The sequence below is a fragment of the Puccinia triticina genome, chromosome 4A (genome assembly GCF_026914185.1).
Source record: "Puccinia triticina chromosome 4A, complete sequence".
NCBI classification, from domain to species: Eukaryota; Fungi; Basidiomycota; class Pucciniomycetes; order Pucciniales; family Pucciniaceae; genus Puccinia; species Puccinia triticina.
In genome coordinates, this window is record NC_070561.1 from 3,991,119 (window position 1) to 4,009,536 (window position 18,418).

The 18,418-nt window shown below is 44.1% G+C and overlaps 1 protein-coding gene across 1 annotated transcript; it reads right to left on the reverse strand.

The window, feature by feature from the left end:
• Positions 1 to 2,393: 2,393 nt before the first annotated feature.
• On the reverse strand, positions 2,394 to 17,995 carry PtA15_4A470 (uncharacterized protein; the record flags this gene model as incomplete). The annotated part of the gene is made up of 3 exons (XM_053168357.1): positions 2,394 to 2,556; positions 2,644 to 2,659; positions 17,890 to 17,995. The coding sequence occupies 3 exons, from the start codon at positions 17,993 to 17,995 to the stop codon at positions 2,394 to 2,396; spliced, it is 285 nt and encodes a 94-aa protein (XP_053019574.1).
• Between the last annotated feature and the right edge of the window lie 423 nt (positions 17,996 to 18,418).

The following is an 18,418-nucleotide window of genomic DNA, read 5'->3' on the forward strand; positions in this document are numbered from 1 at the left end:
TCCAGCTATAAACGCGATCTTCGGGCTCGGAACTCTCCGGTTGAACCGGAGCTGCTGGCATTCTTTTCTTGTATTTCTTCGTAATATGAACTTTTAATATACAATCGTGCGCAATTTGTATCTCCATTAATGCTTAATAGCAAGGAATTTCAATCACTTGCCATCTCAAATGCGCGAGAGTACAAGGCCCTTCTTTGTCTCTCCGCTTTCTGGACTCCAGAAAGATCCAATGCCCATGTAGAGAAGAAGAATACCTACATGCAAATGAGGCTGAGCCTCTGTCGAGACGGAAGACAGCCTTAAGCAGTCGCAAGAGACCAGCCGCCTCTCTTTTAAAATACCATTGGCATTAGATCACCTACGCATGATGTTGCACAGATCACTGTTTGTAGTCTTGAAGTTTTGCAGGACTCGGGACTCTCCGGTAGAATCGGAGCTGCTAGCATTCTTTTCTTGTATCTCTTCCTAGTATGAACTTTTAATGTTAAATCATTCACAATTTGTATTCCCATTGATCCTTAGGAGCAATGAATTTCAATTGTTTTGCATTTAAGAGGTGCGAGAGCGCAAGGCCCTCCTTTGCCTCTCTCCGCTTTCTTGGCTCCAGACAGATCCAATGCCAACATAATACATGTCAAATGAGGCTGAGCCTCTCCCGAGATGCAAAACAACCTAATTCTGCCGCTGAAGATCAGCCACCTCTCTTTCAAAATGTTATTACAATAGATCACGTACACATGATTTTGCGGAGATAATTGTTTGGAGTCTTGCAGTTGAATGTTTGCCATGCGCACCCCGCGCAGTCGCGCAGCCGCCTAGCTTCATCGGCTTCAAACTCGGCGAGTCGGCTGGCGGCAACGGAGTCCAAGCCGCATTTGAGGCCAGGGCTTCGGCTTCAACTTACGAGAACTAGATAATCAACACGGTTTTTCAGGCGCGGAAAAATACTTGGGTTCTATGTAAATCCTGCAGTGCAGACGACAGTCTGGCCAATTCCTACAAGCATCCAATCCATTGCGCCATTCTCCTCAACATTTCTACTACAAGCAGGAAAGACTTTATCTCAGTCTGCCAGACGGGCTTATCTCATCCCTTGGGAAATTAATTTGATGATTAGATGTGTAGCCTCGCTCAAGGGCAGCCTGCCTGCTGCGTTTCCCCTGTTGGAGTGACGAATTAAATTCATCCAAACATTTTGGGATAAACCCCGGCTGAATGGACAAAAGTGATTCCCAAAGACCATAATGGATTAACATGGTGGGTCAAGTTTGAGGGATGTGATCCATCTGTGGCGTTGGGCTGGAATGGCCCCCACGCAGGTACCTTGGATACATCCAAATGTGTATCTTATCAGGCAGGCAGTGATATGGTGCCTTTTTTGGAAGCTCACGTTGGGAACCATTGAACAGTGTATGTATTACGTATGGGTAGGATGAGAAGAAAGCCTTTCAAGCTTAGTTTGACAACTCTTCATTAGCTCTTTCAACCCCGGCAACGGCATCTGTGAACTTGGGCACCGCCAGATCGGCTAGATCGATCAATACAGAAAACCACGATTTGATGGGACTTTCTGAGGAACAATGATCAGGTAGAGGAGTAGTGGGGATTAGGAAAATGTTCAACGAAGCAAATATCCCGGAAAAGCAGCTGGATTGACTACCTGAGGTTTACGAAATCGCGCGGAGGATCTTCACTAATGTGGCGATGGTTGTACAAAACCCCATGCGAGGTGCTGCAACGAGACACGAAATTGTTTGATGTTGAATGCGAATTCATCAAACTTATCTGAAATCATTCTATGCTTAATTGTGAATGGTAGCTTGTTAGTGGTGCTCGTGGCGAATTTGCTGAGAAAGAGCCTGATTAATTTGAAGAGTGACAACACCAATTTGACAAGCTCTACGGTGAGTGGTTGTAGTTTGATGGGTTGAGATGAGCTCTTGATATGAGCCAAATAGAGACTGTCAATCCAGCCTGTTAGAGTATCAAGACACTCTTGAGAATAGCGTTGAAGAGAATGGAAGTCCGATCCCTTGGATGCAACAATGGTCGTATTAATGAGCTCGACGGATTCTCCCAACGTCTAAAGCATTGTCTTCTTGCCGCAAGCGAACTCCTCTTGATTCTCCAAGCTGAATTGATTGGGCTCAGACAGGATCAAAAACGTACTAGCGTTGGAAAAAAAAAAGCCTGGTCTTCTAGCAGCTTGTCTATTTGGATGACCAGAAGCTTCGACCTAAATTTTTTCCGGTTTTTTTGATAGGGGGTGTCTCCGGAGCCATCCGAGCGATGGTGTGGACAAAGGTATTGATTTCATCAAATGTCGGATCAAGTCTTGAGAAGATCTCGAGGGTATCGAGAAGGTTAGGCTTTGATTCTTCTTTTTTTGCGGATCAGATATGTCTGGTCGTAGAGTTGCTGTTGAAATGTTGAAATGCGGGTAGGACTCGTGCTTGAACGTCGATCTTCAGTTGTGGCAGGTAGGAGGACATTTCTTGTCGTCTAGGGGTCGCTGATACCTTCCGCACAGGGATTCGAACTGCCCCAGCTCGAGAGCTGTGATTCGAAATTAAAGAAGGCAGTCAGCCCAAGGTCTTCTTGTTCTTTTCTGCATGGAAATTAGACCGACAAATTTGTGCGTACTTACTGAGGTGAGCTTCTATGAGCATCTGCTCAATACATTCCGATGGCGGTCAGCTCTCCACGGGTTGATCCGATATGTACGTGAGGAAAGAGAAGAGTCCGGCCGGGGAGGAACTATACCGGCTCGGCAGTGACAGGTCTAGGTTTGTACCTGTCACCGACAAGGTTACAATGGAGGACTTCCCATCGATCTGGGAACCCAGATTTTTCCAGATTTTGCGGGGAAATCTGGGCTCAATCTTCCCAAATCCTAGATCTTCCCAGATTTCCCTGCGAAATCTGGGTTTCCAGATCGGCGGGAAGTCCTCCAATCTATGTACAGTCATCTAAAATTTTTGGCTCCTCAATTTTTGATTTTTGAGGGCCAAGATGGACTTTTGGAGTTCTGGTTTTTGCTCGGTGAAGCTCAGGAGGCTGATAAGAAAGGATCAAATGAGCTTTTGCTTGCAGCCTTGCCAAAAGAAGAGATAAAATGTCAATTTTTCAGCTCTAGGGATTTTTTTTTTTAAATATGTGGTAAGCAGGGGGTAGGAAGATTGTAAGTTAAAATCTTGAAAAAAGAAAGTTTTCTTATTTTTATTTATTTTGGACCTACTTTGTGCAGCAGCAAAAAACTCTTTGCGCACAGAATCAACCGTCCCCCAACGTCGAGCCCGCTGTGCGCGCAAGGCTAGAAATACTTTGCGCACAGCGACTTCCCCCAAAAGAAGGAGGGGATTTCTCCCAATTTTTTTTTGATGGATCAAAAGAGGGGGTCTTAACTGCCCTCTCCAAAAAATATTGGACTTTTTGAAGGGGGATATTGAATTTTACAAAGTGTTTTTTACAAGGTACAAGGCCCCGTAAAAAATTTCTTTGTAAAAGTACACATTAAGGGAGGGTATGTGTAATTTTACAATGTGTTGGCTAGATTCCAACCTTGTAATGTAAGAGAAACCTTGTAAAATTATACCTGAAGTCTTCAATGTGCAATTTTACTTGGTGTTTTTTTACAAATTGCCACCTTGTAAAAAAAGTACCTTGCAAAATTGCATATTTGCAGCAAAAACCTGAATTTTACAAAGCAAATGTTGAGGAAGCAGTACACCATGCAAAGTATACCTTGTAAAAATCAATAACAATGCCAACTAGGTTTGAAATTACAAGGTGTTGTGTGAATTTTACAAGGTGTTTTTGGTACGCTGCACAAAATCTACCTTGTAAAAATCAATAAAAGTGGTTACCAAGTTCAAATTTACAAGTTGCTGTGCAAAATTTACAAGCCAGTTTTGAATTGTTTTTTTTTTTTTGGAAAACCCACTACTACCAACTGCACTTGGAAATTATGAACTTTGGCTGGAATTATGAAGTTTCTGGGAGTCATGAATCACCATATAACCCTTGGTCAAAGTTTTTGCAAGTGGATTGAATTCTCTTATTGCTGCTGCACCTTCAATAATTTCAGCAGGAGTGCATATTGGACAATGTGCAGTTGGGGGAAGTCAATTTTCCAAAGGAAAAAGGAGTATAAACACCCTGTAAAATTTCCACAACACCTTGTAAATTTGAACCTGGTAGTCGTTGTTATTGATTTTTACAACATATTTTTTGCATGGTGTACTGCTTCCTCAAAATTTTCCTTGTAAAATTCAGGTTTTTGCTGAAAATATGCAATTTTGCAAGGTATTTTTCTTACAAGGTGGCAATTTGTAAAAAAACACCAAGTAAAATTCCACATGGAAGACTTCAGTTATAATTTTACAGGGTTGCTTTTACATTAAAAGGTGGGAATCTAGCCAACACATTGTAAAATTACACATACCCCCCCTTGAAGTTTACTTTTACAAGGAAATTTTTTACAGGGCCTTGTACCTTGTAAAAAACACTTTGTAAAATTCACCCACCCCTTTTTGAAGGGTCCTTGTCATGTAAGAAAAAATCATAATATTAATCCAAAAAAAGACACCCGCTACCCCAATATGTAGCCCACTCCAGAGACTTTTCTCCTGCTAAAACTTAAGTGGTTGGGTACCCAGCCCCTCAAAAAGAAAGTTCAAGGGGAAGCAGCTCCAGGCCCGGCTGTCCCCCAGCCGCCATGCCAATGGCTGCCACAGGCCATCAAGCAGAGTTACACACACCCACCATGACCGGCCAGCACATGTGTGCAAGTGGCACAACTTACCGGTCATTAAGGGGATTATGTACTCCTCTCAATGGCCACTCTGTCCCATTCATTGAATGGAGTACATACTTCCCTTGATGACCGGGTCCATTCCGGTCATCAAGGGGAGTGTTCACTCCTCTCAACAAGCAGAACTTTCCGGTCATCCAGGGGAGTGTTCACTCCTCTTGATGACCGGTGCAATTGGGTCATCAAGGGGAGTAGTACTCCTCTCAATGACCAGGTCTGTGCCGGTCATTGAGAGGAGTCATACTTCCCTCAAATTGTAATGACCGGGTCTGTTCTGGTCATCAAGGGTATTGTTCACTCCTATTGACAACCAGAGCAATCAGGTCACCAAGGGGAGTGTGTACTCCTCTTGATGGCCGGAACAGGGTGCATACTTTCCTCAATGACCAAGTCCGTTCCGGTCATCAAGGGGAGTGTTCACTCCTCTGGAAAACTGGAGCAACCAGGTCACCAAGAGGAGTACGTACTCCTCTTGTGAATGACCGGGATGTTCCAGTCATTGAGAGGAATGCATACTCCCCTCAATGACCCAATTGCTCTGGTTGTCAAGAGGAGTGAACACTCCCCTTGATGACTGGAATGGACTCGGTCATTGAGAGGAGTGAACACTCCCCTCCATGACTGGAAAGGACCCGTTCATAAAGTGTAGTATGTATTCCACTCAATGACCAGGACAGAGTGGCCATTGAAAGGAGTACATAATCCCCTTGATGACCAGTGTGGTGTGCCAAATATGTTCCAAGTATCAAATTGCATAAAGTCTTGGTTCACTGTATGACAAAGATGTGTATCCTTGGATGTATTATTAATTGCCTAATTAGATTCTACAGTTCATTTAACCCCTAGTCACTCACTTGAACCACTAGGCTAGCTTCACTCACTCAAAATAGTACATAGTATGAAATCAGGTACAAGTACATAGTTAGGGTGTAGTTTATACAGGCGCACACATGTACCCCTGTATGGTCACATGACATCATCAGTCACATGTTGCATCACACATTTATCACATGGCTCACTAGCTAAAATACCTCAATAGAAGCTTCCATGCAGCAAAAATCTCTCACAGGAGAATTCACACCAGCATAAATACCTTGTAAAGATGGCCCTGTGGGACCCGGGTACCGGTTGACACCCGGGTACCAGGCCAAATTTTAGCCAAATGTCCGCACCAGGTACCACACCAGGCCCCAGCAGGCGGGTACCAGCGGTACCTGCCACCAAAAAAAATGAAAATGAAATGATATTGATGTAATACGTGTGCCCACAATAAATACTTGAATATAATCTTAGATAGTGAAGATCAATCATACTAATTGTCGTCAACTACTATCACTTTTCTCTTACCTTTCTTCTTCATCTTGTTATCTTCCTTAACTCCGTGTTTACACCGATCCAAGACCCCCTCTTGGATCTTATTGTTCTTCAAATAGAATGCAACAGTCATGCCCCTGCTCAGTGATTGAGCTGCAAGTCTGTGCCTCTTTGAGGTCACGTAATCACGTCCGAAGCTGAAAGCCTGCTCGACATCCACCGATGTTGCTAAGCATTTTGGACAGGTTAGTTCAAACAGTCAGATCCAGCATATAATCATACATATTCTCACCTGGACAACTTAAAATGTCTAGTGCCATATGCACAAGACCACCATGTGTGTTTCCCGCGGACTTCTGTTTCATCCACCACTCCAAAGGATCCACCGGATTGCCATCGTCAAGGATAAGTGCTCCGTTGAGCCACATATCAAATGGGTCACACGAGTTTTGGCCGTCTCGGGCAGCAGCAGCAGATTCCAGGCCTGCAAGCATCAAAGTCATTGGCTTTCAAATGCATGGTCATATTTGTCAGTTTTTAAATGAAAACAAATTTGGATCAGATAACTTACCTTGGAGCTTGGAGTTGGTGTAGTGGTGATAGGGATCACTCGGGGCTTGTAATGCGAGACCCACATGTTGCGCGCAAGTCGGATAGCTTCAGCTATCCACTCAGGTTCCCACTTTGTGAGCTTGAAGTACTCGTCCTGAAAGGATGGGTGCAGCACTGGGATTGAAAATAAATTCAGTAAACAGGACAAGGAAAAATGAAGCGAAAAAAAACTACAAATCGCAATCCTGTAAAGCGGAGAGGAATCAGTCAAGCTGTAATATTTGTTCATCTTCTTCAAGCCAACTCAACAAGCATTCCTCAATGCCGGAGGATATTCCATCTTTGTGATGGCTGTGGATAAATGTTCAGTGATTTGATCAATGAATAAGACTATGTTTGACAATTGAGCCGAGCCTGCAACCAATATTTGCAAGGTGATTTCGTAGAAAAGATTGAGTATATTAAGCAAATTGCGGGCCAAGGCAAAGTCGGATTGGTCCACATAATACTTGCGTTCAACACCATGTCTTTTATGGCGCTGCCACTCCAGACTTACAAAGAGATGGCTTGGTTAGCTGATCAACTTTGTTTAATTGAATCCGAGGAAAATATACACTTACATTGCAGCTTCACATCTGATGACACTTTTGAGTTGAGCACTGGTTGAATTCCATCGCGTACGTACGTCCCTTTCAATATTGTGCGGGGTGGCACACTCTTTTTCCTGACAGATCTCGACGAATTCGGCTTTTGAATTCGGGGAGAATCTCAGTTTCTTAGCAATTGCGCGAAACTTGGCCAAATTACCAGATCAGTCAAACTTGTTTCTCATTAAATAGACAACAGAAAGCTGGCTTACTTTGCTCAAGGTTTCCCTGCTTGATTCACTCGTATACCAATTGTTTTTGTCTTCCTCACTAAGATTTTTGATATCTGCCTCACTGAGGGTTTCATCATCTTCATGTAGCGGTTCCAGAGTTTCTTCTTCATCAAGGGGGTATTCTTCTTCATCTGATGAGGTACTGCCTTTCTCCCCGCATGCAAGCCTGACGAAAAAGGTATTCAGCCTGACAAACATGCAGTATGAAAAAAACAAGCAAGTTGAACGTACACTTGTATCTGCGCAGGAGGGTTGTCCTCTTCAGAATCCCCTTCTTCATTGGATCCAACCACATTATTGTTCTTCCGAGTTCCAAACGGGCGGAGAATTGACTGGGCTATTAAGTTGACAATATGGGCAAAACATTGGATCCAGTGTGTCTTGCCTTTGAAGCGAGGCCACTTCAACTTCTTGAGCTCCCTGACCATCACCTCATTGTTGGTTGCATTATCGCTTACAATGCCACAGATCTAGGCAAGCACAAGATGGGTGAGCCGGCAATTGAACGAGAAAACTGGTCAAGTAAGACTTACTTTATTTTCAATCCCAAATTTCTCAACAACCAATTGGACCGTCTCCGCAAGGTACTCACCCGTGTGTGACTTAGTAAGCCAAACAAAATCTAACGGCATTGCTTCTAGCTCCATTTTGCCGGTTTCGTTGTGGAACTCCTACCGTGCCAGGCGGTAGGCAGAGCGTTGAGGGGATGGGTGCTGTTGAGGCTGCCCTCAAGGTGGTCCGGCAAATGAGATGTGGATCAAAAAGTGATAGCGTTGGGGGGGGATTTTTGAGAGATGACAGGGATGGAATACCGTTGGCGGTGGTTGGTTTGTTGAGGATCAGATGATGATGATGGATCAGGATCAGGGATAAAGAATCAGGAATAGTGCTGGGGATACTGCCAGCGGATCAGAAAAGGGTGATGGAAAATCTTGTGGATCAGAGCAAGTCCCATGCTGTCCCATCCTTCAAGTTCAAACTCGAACTTGGACTCTGGGGAGTGACATGTCACAGGACATGTCATCAAATCCCTAACTACAAAACAAAACCACCAGGAAAGAAAAGAAAACAAAACCCAACAAACAACAAGCAGAAGAAAAGAATAAACAAAGCTTAAAGAGGAAGCCAAACAGGATAAAGTGAAGAAATAAAACATCATAATAAACCCACATAGTACATGTGTTAGGACCAAGAAACAGGAAGAGGACTAAATAATAATGAAAAGAAAAGGGATGGGTATGGAAATCTAGAGAATGAATCTTGAGGATCTTGAAGAGCTTAAAATGGCTGATCTTCATGAGGGGTGGAATCTTGAAGTTGATGATCTTGATGACTTGTTGATTTTGAAAGTATTGAGGCCCTGTACCAATTTGAACACCAAATTGTCCTCCGCTAATCTGTAGACCACAACTCCCAAAATATCAAAGCTGTTTGGCGACTGCCAAGCATCGACACCTAAGTATAGAGCGCCTTTGTGTGCCTGATGAGAGAGAACCATCAGGAATGCATCAATCTGAAAAAGAAAGAAAGTGGCACTCACCTGCAAAGTGGACCGATAGTCCTCTTGTATCACCGAGTAAAGCTTATGAATATCTCTTGAGACCGCTTTTCTTGTTGGTAAATTCTTGCAAACGGTGGGGTGCAGAAGAGCCTGATGGCTTGGATCAACCAAGGCCGAGAATGGTCGCGCAGCTTCTGCACACCATATAGCACATAGCTGTGGAACCTGAAAGCATGCAATTGAGAGTCAGTGAGAGTATTTCCAGACTTTGTTCAAGTCACAGGGGGCTCACCTCTTTTGGATTAATGTCACCGGTACCAGTAATCCCGAGCGCACCCAGAGAGCGGTTGCTTTCAGATTCTTGTTGTTTGCGGAGGCAGATTGCCGCGTGCTTGGTGAGGTTACTGCAAGAGGAGTCGGCCATTGGACGGTTGATCTTGATGTTGCACCTGAAAACATGTGTCAGAAAATCCTGGTTCCTTGGCTGGAAGGAGATAATGAGCTTACCTCTTGCAACAGTAGGCAATCATGGCTCGGCCAAACTTGTCCTTTTGATTGGAGAGCTCTGGTACTCTGTAACTCTTGTAGCTAGTACTCATTTCATTCGAGGCAACTTTACGAGCACGTTCTAAAAGTGAGAAGAAAATCAACAGATGTTATGAATGCCAAAAAACACAGATGAAGAAATTACTTAACTCCTTCTCATCAGGCAATGGTACGAGGGGTGTTGATGCAGGTGTCAAAGAAGGTTGCTTGCTGTTCGGAGTAGGATCATCCTTATCACTGGTGTTTTCCTCTGGACGCTTGTCGTGTTGAAGCTGAGAGGACGGTGGAGTGGATGTATGATTGGTTTGGGTGTTTCTCTTTTTTCGCGTGCGGGCCGATGACATTGTAGGTGGGTTGGGGGGAGGGATATGAGGATATGATCAATCAGATTTGTTCAACTAATATCAAATCATGTGGGTGAGAGCCAGCCCCCCTATAGGGGGGTTCGGGTCTGGGGGGTTTCTGAGCGGTACCCGGAGAGGTACCCAGGTACCGGGTCAAATTTCGTCCAGAAGCAGGCACCAGGTACCGCACCAGGCACCAGCCGGCGGGTACCATCACAAGCCAGGAGGTACCCCCCAACTGGTGCCGGGTACCTCCAAACGGGTACCGCAAGGCCATCTTTAATACCTTGACCGACTTCCCCACCAGCAAAAATCCCTCAATTTTTATTATATATGAAACATTTTTTCCCTCCTCAGTTTCAGGAGGCCCCCAGGCAATGGTAAATAGAACACATACTCACTTTAAGTTTCAACCCCTCCATAACCTGTGTGATCTCAACTAAAATTTTCACAAGCAGTGTGATCTTGAAAAAGTATATATTCCCCCAAACCAAGAAGGAACATCACAATCTTGTAAATACCTAAACATCCTGGAACTTCACTGATTCCTTGGAACCATCTGTTGTGGAAATTATATCAGAGGTTTTTTGTGTTACACATTTGAATCATCTAGTTCTGATTGAAACTACTACACAAAGCTTTCTCTGTCAAGGTTCTTCGGCAACAATAAATAAATTTTGCTGTCAGAATTCTTGTGTAGTACAACAGAGGGGCAGGTCCTTCAAACCACCCATAACATAAGTATTACTTAACTGCAATATCTTACTTGTTATTTCCTCCTCAAAGAACTGCCATCCATCCAGAAAGGAGTTCTCACACTGGTAATTTGTGGCACATGCACACATGTGCTGGCCAGTCATTGCGGGTGTGTGTAACTCCGCTTGATGGCCTGTGCTGGCCATTGACATGGCGGCTGGGGGATAGCTGGGCCCAGAGCTGCTCCCCCTCAAACTTTATTTTTGGGCTGGGTACCCAACCACTTAAGTTTTAGCAGGTGAAAAGTTCCTGGGGTGGGCTATTGGGGTTGTGGGTGCCTTTTTATTGGATTAAAATTATGATACTTTTTACATCACAAGGACACCTCCAAAAAATCCAATTTTTTTGGGAGGGGGCAAGTAAGACCCCCTCTTTTGATTGATCAAAAAAAAAAAAAAAAGGAAAAACACCCTCTTTCTTTTGGAGGAAGTTGCTGTGCGCGGAGTATTTTTGGGCTTGTGCGCACAGCGGACTCAACGTCAGGGGACGGTTGATTTTGTGCGCAAAGAGCTTTTTGCTTCTGCGCAAAGTAGGTCCATTATTTTTTATTTTTTTTATTTTTTTTATTTTAGATTATTTGACATGATGCACACTTTTTTTAAAAACAAAACAAAACAGCTTTTACCATTGCACTGATCCCCCATCAGCCTCAATGACCTCTGATATTTCTCTGGGCATTGACTCAAGGAGATTGTTGAGGATGTTGGTGGGAAAGTTGGCCCAAGCTTTGTTGAGTGCCTCGTGCATCTCTACCGCCATTTTGGGTTGATAGAGTTTGTGGACGTTTCTCTTGAGGACTGTTGTGCCTTGAATGCCTGAAGTTCATTGCTCCTTCCCACCCGCCTCTTGACTCCTTGATACTCCAAATGTGGAGTTTGTCCACCGCACTCTACTACATCCCCCCTCAAACTCCACACCTGTAGATACAAAAGCACTTGAAAAAAGAAATGAAATGAAAACCTAAATTGGGATATGAAAAACAATGAGATAGAAATGGAACATATTGAGATTTGGAAAACATTCAGCAAAAAGGAGGAAAGAAAATTTAGTTATGTTATGATTTGGTTCATTGATACCACGTGAAGGTTTGCCCACAAAGGTTTGGTGAAGAAATCAGCCAATTTTTCCAATGTCATCACCCATTGTAACTCAATGTTGTGCTCCCATACAGCGTCATTGACAAAAAAAAAAATCTGTTTGAGACTTTTCATGTGGCCTTTTGATGTGTTATCGTCAGATACTAGAACGGCCACACTGTTGTCGCAGTTGATCTTGACCACCTTTTGATGACATGATCCCCATGCCACTGGGCTGCCGAATAGGGTGATGATGAAACCGGATGTGGAGCGTTGAAATTCACCACCCCAGTTTGCATCCACCCATGTGATCAGTTTGTCAGTAAACGGAAGTAGTTGGAGCCGTTTTGATTTGGTCATGTTGATGTATTGGACCAAGTGAGATAGAGATTTCCAGTGAGAATAATTTGGATTTGAACTAAACCTTGCCAGATACTTTACCGCAAAGCTTATGTCCAGTTGGGTTCCTAGAGCCAATTAATTGATAGAACCAATCAATGATTGATATAATGTTGCCAATACCGGTTCCCACCATGACATCATAAGGTTTTTGCCCGGTAAAGGAGTGTGGATTATGATTAGATTTGGGTTGACTCCTTCCCAATACTTTGTGACAAGTTGATCAATGAGTAGATGTTGGCTGAGAAGAATGGAATCATCTTCATATTCAAGGCAAATGCCAACCAGTTTGTTGGTTTTAGAATCCCATTTTACCCTCAGGCTTGACTCCATCTTCTCCTTAAACAGATTGATGTTGGATTGCTGATTCCCAAAAACAATGCCATCATCAACATGTATCACAGCTTGCTTGACGTGTTCTGTATAGTGCTTTCTTGAGACAAAGAACTTTGCCAGCAAGATGAGGGAATAATTCTACTGGGGGATCCACGTACATGGTCTTGTCAACAGGACTATGGACAAATGCCCCGGTGATATCAAATGAGTTGATGATCCAATGGTTCCTTGTGTCCAAGTTGAGTAGAAATAATTGTAGTGTCAAGAGTGAAGCTGTTGGAGCAAAGGTAGAACAGAAATCCTTGCCTATTTGTTGTCTAAAACCCCTAACTACAAATTGGGCTTTTAGTTTGTTGATGGAGCCGTCAGTATTACACTGTGGTATTTATTCCTGTGTTTCTATGCAGAGAAACATAAGATTTTCCTTTTCTTCTTTATAAATAAAAGATATTGTAAAATTAACCCCAGAAATGGACTTTTCACACAAAATAACCTATATTCACCCACTGGAATGACCCCTCTACCTCCACCGGTTTAGGATTTACACAGATTTCAACCTGTTGCGGGGAATGTTTCTCTTGCTTATTGTTCTTCAAGCTCACTTTGTATTACATATGCATAATGAATATGCATAATTTTGCTTGTATTTATAATACCATGCGGGGTTGTACCCTTTCTGTTGTAGGTAGCACCCTGTTTCTTTAGGGTATGTAGGTCCCTTTGAGGCTGTGCTCCTGTCAAGCTATATGCTGTGGGGATGTACCCCATTAGCTATTCAGCCCACCAAATCCTGTTCCTAAGGCTGTGACCCGGGGTTCGGGACGGGGCATGAGGGTCATCCCAAACCCCAGACCCCGGATATGCCCCGGGGCACCCTGAAGCCCCGGGTCATGATACTTTTTTTTCTTGCCAGTAAAATGACGTGGGTATCATCCCATTAGGTTTACACTTAGGGCATCAGTGGTGCCTGTTGGAGTTGAGAGTCTGTACATCCGTAGTCCATCAGCCTATTGTCCTCTGCTAATACTCTTGAAAATCCAATAAATATACATCTGTATAGCATACCTCCTGCTCCGGACCAGTTAATAGGCTTTCAATATGAAGACTAAGAGAAAAGCCCCTGCTTCGACAACTTAGTGACGAAGATCAAACCTCGGTGCAACCAGTCAAGCAAAGTTGGGTTTGGAATCACTTCCAAATGTCTGGCAACGGCACCGAAGCTGTTTGTCAAGTTGTCCGGAAAGGTGGGAAGATATGTGGTGCTCGATTGAAAAAAGATAAGAGTGGAAGCACCAAAAACTTCCACAGCCATCTCTTGCAAATCCACCAGCTCGCGGATCCTAAGCTCTTGAAAAAGACCAAGAAGTTTCCACATATTGATATGGAGAAATGGTCGAATTCTGGCTCCTCCGTACCCAAAGTGAGTTGTTCATAATTTTACAGTGATAACAATTTAGGACCATTTCTGACTGGGGGACCATTTTGTAGGTGGAGCTTAATAATGAGTCATTGATGAATGCCATCTTATACTTCCTAGCCAAGAGTGATCTCCCGTTTGCAACTGTCAAGCAAAAGTCTTTCTGTGCACTTCTTTGCCTGCTTAATGAAGAGGCCTCACCCCTGATCACCAATACCTGCCGAAGCGGACTTTCCACCCACCTCGACAGAGTTTTCCTCCAGTCGCAAGAGACAATCAAGCTGCAGTTTATCGCAAAGCAAGATCATATTTCTTTTACAACCAACGCTTGGACCACCCCTAATGTCACCGCTTTCATGGCGGTGACCGCTCATTACTTGGATTTGAACTTTGTGATGAAAGACTTGACTTTGGCTGTCCCTCATATCCAAGGTGCAACATTTCATTTGTTGTTTATTTATCATTTTTATGGATCAAGAATTCACCCAAAGATTGTCTTCTCTCCAGGAAATCATACTGGGAAGATGTTTGCCGAGGAATTCTATGAAGTACTTGCAAATTATGGGTGTATCAAGAAGATACACACCATTACTGCTGATAACGCCTCGACAAACAATCAAATGGCTCAAGAACTCTCTCTTCAGATCGATTTGTTCAACCCTGCTACTCACCTTCTCGGGTGCATTGCACACGTTATACTTTGCAGCTGTGTTTTATCAAACACCCCCACCAACTGAGGGGATCAAAGCCGAGATCACCTGATACTTGAAAGAGGATGCTGAACCGCCGGGCAGCGAGATCCTTGCCTATTGGGCTGGCCGACAGAAGAGCTATCCCATCCTGTCGCAAATGGCACGGAAGTTCCTCTTGGTCCCGGCAACTAGCGCTGCTTCCGAGCGCATATTCTCAAAAGGCCAACAAGTCGTTTCCTGGCAACAATCCGCGCTCAAACCAAAAAGCGTTGAGCATCTCTTGTGTCTCAAGGGATGGTATCAAGCTTTTGATGGTCCCTTCTGATTCCCTTTCCTTTGCTGTTAACTTCTACACCTGTTTCCTTGGGGCTCTAGCTTGTACGTCTCAACTCTCCTATTCTCTCAGTCCGGGGTTCTTGCTTGCGCTCAACTTGTCGCGTTTTGTCTCTCTTGCTCGGTGTCTCATCTTTTCCCTCAAGCTACTAAAACCAACTTGTACATACATATGATGGCCACTGGAATGACAAAAAAACATAAAATCCCAAAAAAAGACGTCACATCCCTCCCCTTCGCAAAAAAAAACATATGCCCCGGGGTTCAGGGCATTTCCAAGGCCAATCCCAATGCCCCGTGCCCCGGAGCATGCACCGAGCCCTGGTTTTGGGTTACAGCCTTACCTGTTCCCCTGGAGCTAAAATCCCTCACCCACAGGTATAAAAGGAGGCCTCTCTCCAGCCATTTGTTCCTCATGCTGACGATTCCCCCCACATCACACCATATCATTCCTCATCACACCAAATTATACACTACCTACAATTTCATATGATTACCCTTACAAGTGCAATTAAAAGTCTAACACATTCTTCTCAGCATAAATATAACAAGTGCCTAGTGCCAGTATCCCGTCCTTGGTTCCAATCCAGGCTGAAGCATAGTGCTCCCACACCCTTCAGGCCTCACCTGAGCCAACCCGGGTTCCATCCCGACTCTTGTCATTGATACCAATACCTCACCCAACCTCAGTTCAATTCCCCCTCTTCACATCTTCATCACCAACACTCATTAGTACTCTATACTCTATACACATATTGATCAAACTACTTCATCCTGAACCAACCAATCCTATCACGTGATTAAAACTTGCCAAGCTTACCTTGGTGGGTCTTGTTATCTGGTAGTTAGAAGGGCAGAGCTTGCAACTCCACCATCCCCTTCTCCATTCAGCAAAAGGGTTTCACAACCACTTTTTAGTCTTACAACGCTTGATGTCAAAAAAAAATTACGTGCCGATGGAGTGCTTTTTATCTTTTTCTTCAATTTCAAAAGTGTCAACCTCCTCAATTGGGCCCATTCAGATATGCAAGCCTTTTGCCAATCTCCCAAGACTGGATAACAGAGCACCACCTTGAGGGTAGTCCAAATTTCAGTGTTGGAGATTGCTTGAAGGGTATCCACTTGGTTGTCTTGGTCATCACAGATCTCTTTTGTGCGTTCTTGGATGAGTTTCAGAACTCTACGGGCGGTAGGATTGTTAGCAATACTAGACAGTACAGGGAGCAATGTTTTTCCTTGGAAATCAAGGAAGGTGGCACACTCTGAGTTAACCACTTTTTGCATCACTGGATTCCAAAAGAACCACCCTCTTTCATCATCCTGATATCCTACCAAGTGGGATTTAAACCACCCCTGTTGACAGGCCCCAGTGTGTTCCAGGTACCTAAATTCTCTGCTTTTGCCCAATAACTTTGAGGGTTAAACACCCCTGATTTATCAGGCCCCTCTTTGTTGAAACCACAACTTTTGAGTGGAGATGACAAAGCAAGAGCAGGGCTGTGGAGACTCAAGAATTGGGGCAGTGAAGATGACAAGGCTCACCGGATGCGGCTCAGAAGATGGTGCAAAAAATGAAGGATAAGAACCAATCATTTGATTCACATGTAACTACCACTGTATAAGTAGACTATGTATGTACATGTGGTCAAACTGTGGTTGAGAGAAAATAGGGTTATGAATAAAAAACAGCGCCATCATGAATAAACACACACAAGAAGACAAGTTGCACTCGGAGAGTTGATAAGCCAATAGTGTCAGGGTTCATGACTACAAGACGTTGGTCAGACATAATGTCAAGGCTCATCAAGAGGGAGAAAATATTGGATAAGAAGGGAACTGGGAATTTGGGATGAGTAAGAGAAAAGAGATGAAATTTCAACACTCTTGAAATTAAGTATATTAATTTTATTAATATAGTTGCTCTATTTTTGCCCATGATTTTACACCATAATTACCAATATATCATTGGAATTATCCCTTGGACGTTTGTCCCAGAGTTTTATACTCTTTTATACTAGTTTTGCACCACATGTAGCTAGAAGGAGTAGTCCTTGGCCTCACGGAGGCTGAAAAAAGCAAAACCAGTCATCAAGAGGAATGTACTACACTCTTGATGGCTGGTACTGACCAGCCATCAAGAGGAAATGTACACACTCTCAATGGCTGGTGCTAGTCATTGAGAGCAAAGCTGCCCTCATGATGACCAGTACTGCCAATCATTCAGAGCAAAGCAACCTTGATGACTGGTACTGAACTGACCGGTCATTGAGAGCAACATACTAGAATCTTGATGACTGGGACTGACTGGCCATCAAGTGGACATGTACACACTCTCAATGGCTGGTGCCGGTCATCAAGAGCAAAGCATCAATGACCGGTACCGACCGGCCATTGAGAGGACATATACACATTCTCAATTGCCGGTACCGTTTGTCAAGAGCAAAGCAGTCCTCTTAATGACCGGTTGGTGCTGGTCATTGATAGCAAAGCAACCCTCTTATTGGGAGCAAATTACTAAACTCTCAATGGCTTTTACCGGCCATTGAAGCAAAGAAGCCCTCTAGATGACCGGTACCTGGTCAGTACCGGTCATTGAACCCGTCATCAAGAGGGCAGCTTTGCTCTTGATGACCGGCACCAGGCATTGTATTGATTGGCTTCGCTGTGATTATCGTCCTCCAAGTGGCAAGCAATGACCTTTTTGGAAAATCCTCATAAGTACGTTCACAGCTCCCTTTCCCGCAGACCTTCCATGGGGAAATGCTGCACGGAAAATTGGGTTGTTGATGTAATTAGGGATTTTCGATTAACCTTTTCCACGGATGACAGCGCTATGTAGCCGTCTAGTGAGATCAAGGAGCCACATGATAGCAAGAACCCCTCGTTTTTAACTGGAAATCAACTTCTTGGGCCATCGGTTCCTTGTCGACTCAGCCAAGAGGTCACAATACCAAGAAACCTGAACGCGGGATTGATGTTTGACTTTGGTTTGGATTCTGTGAAGCTAGGGTGCTGGTTACTGGAAGTGTCAACCATCCTTCTTCCACGAAAATTGAGATTGTGTACATCTCTTCCACTTACTATGCAGAGCAGCAACTTGATTAATTGGTCCCCTTGTTTAAACATTACACGCTTGGCCCACCGGCTGGACCAAGAGGATGCCAATCAACGCAGCGGCTGCTCAACAGAGGTCCCTGGCCGGGCCCGTTCAGCCACTCCGCTGAACTCGCGAATTGTGGCAAGAGATGAAAGACTTTCGAAATTTCCTCCCATGAAAATCAAGCATTGAGAATCTAGGCTCCCCAAGAGGGGGCAAAAGGCCGCCGCTGCAAGTGCCTCCCGCCGGAGTTTCCACACTCCGCAGCAGCAACGGGCGGGTCTCACGGAATCCCTGCCGCTGGTGAGAAATGTTTGGTGGATAAAATAGAAGATGGAGATGCGCAAAGCAATCATCCATGG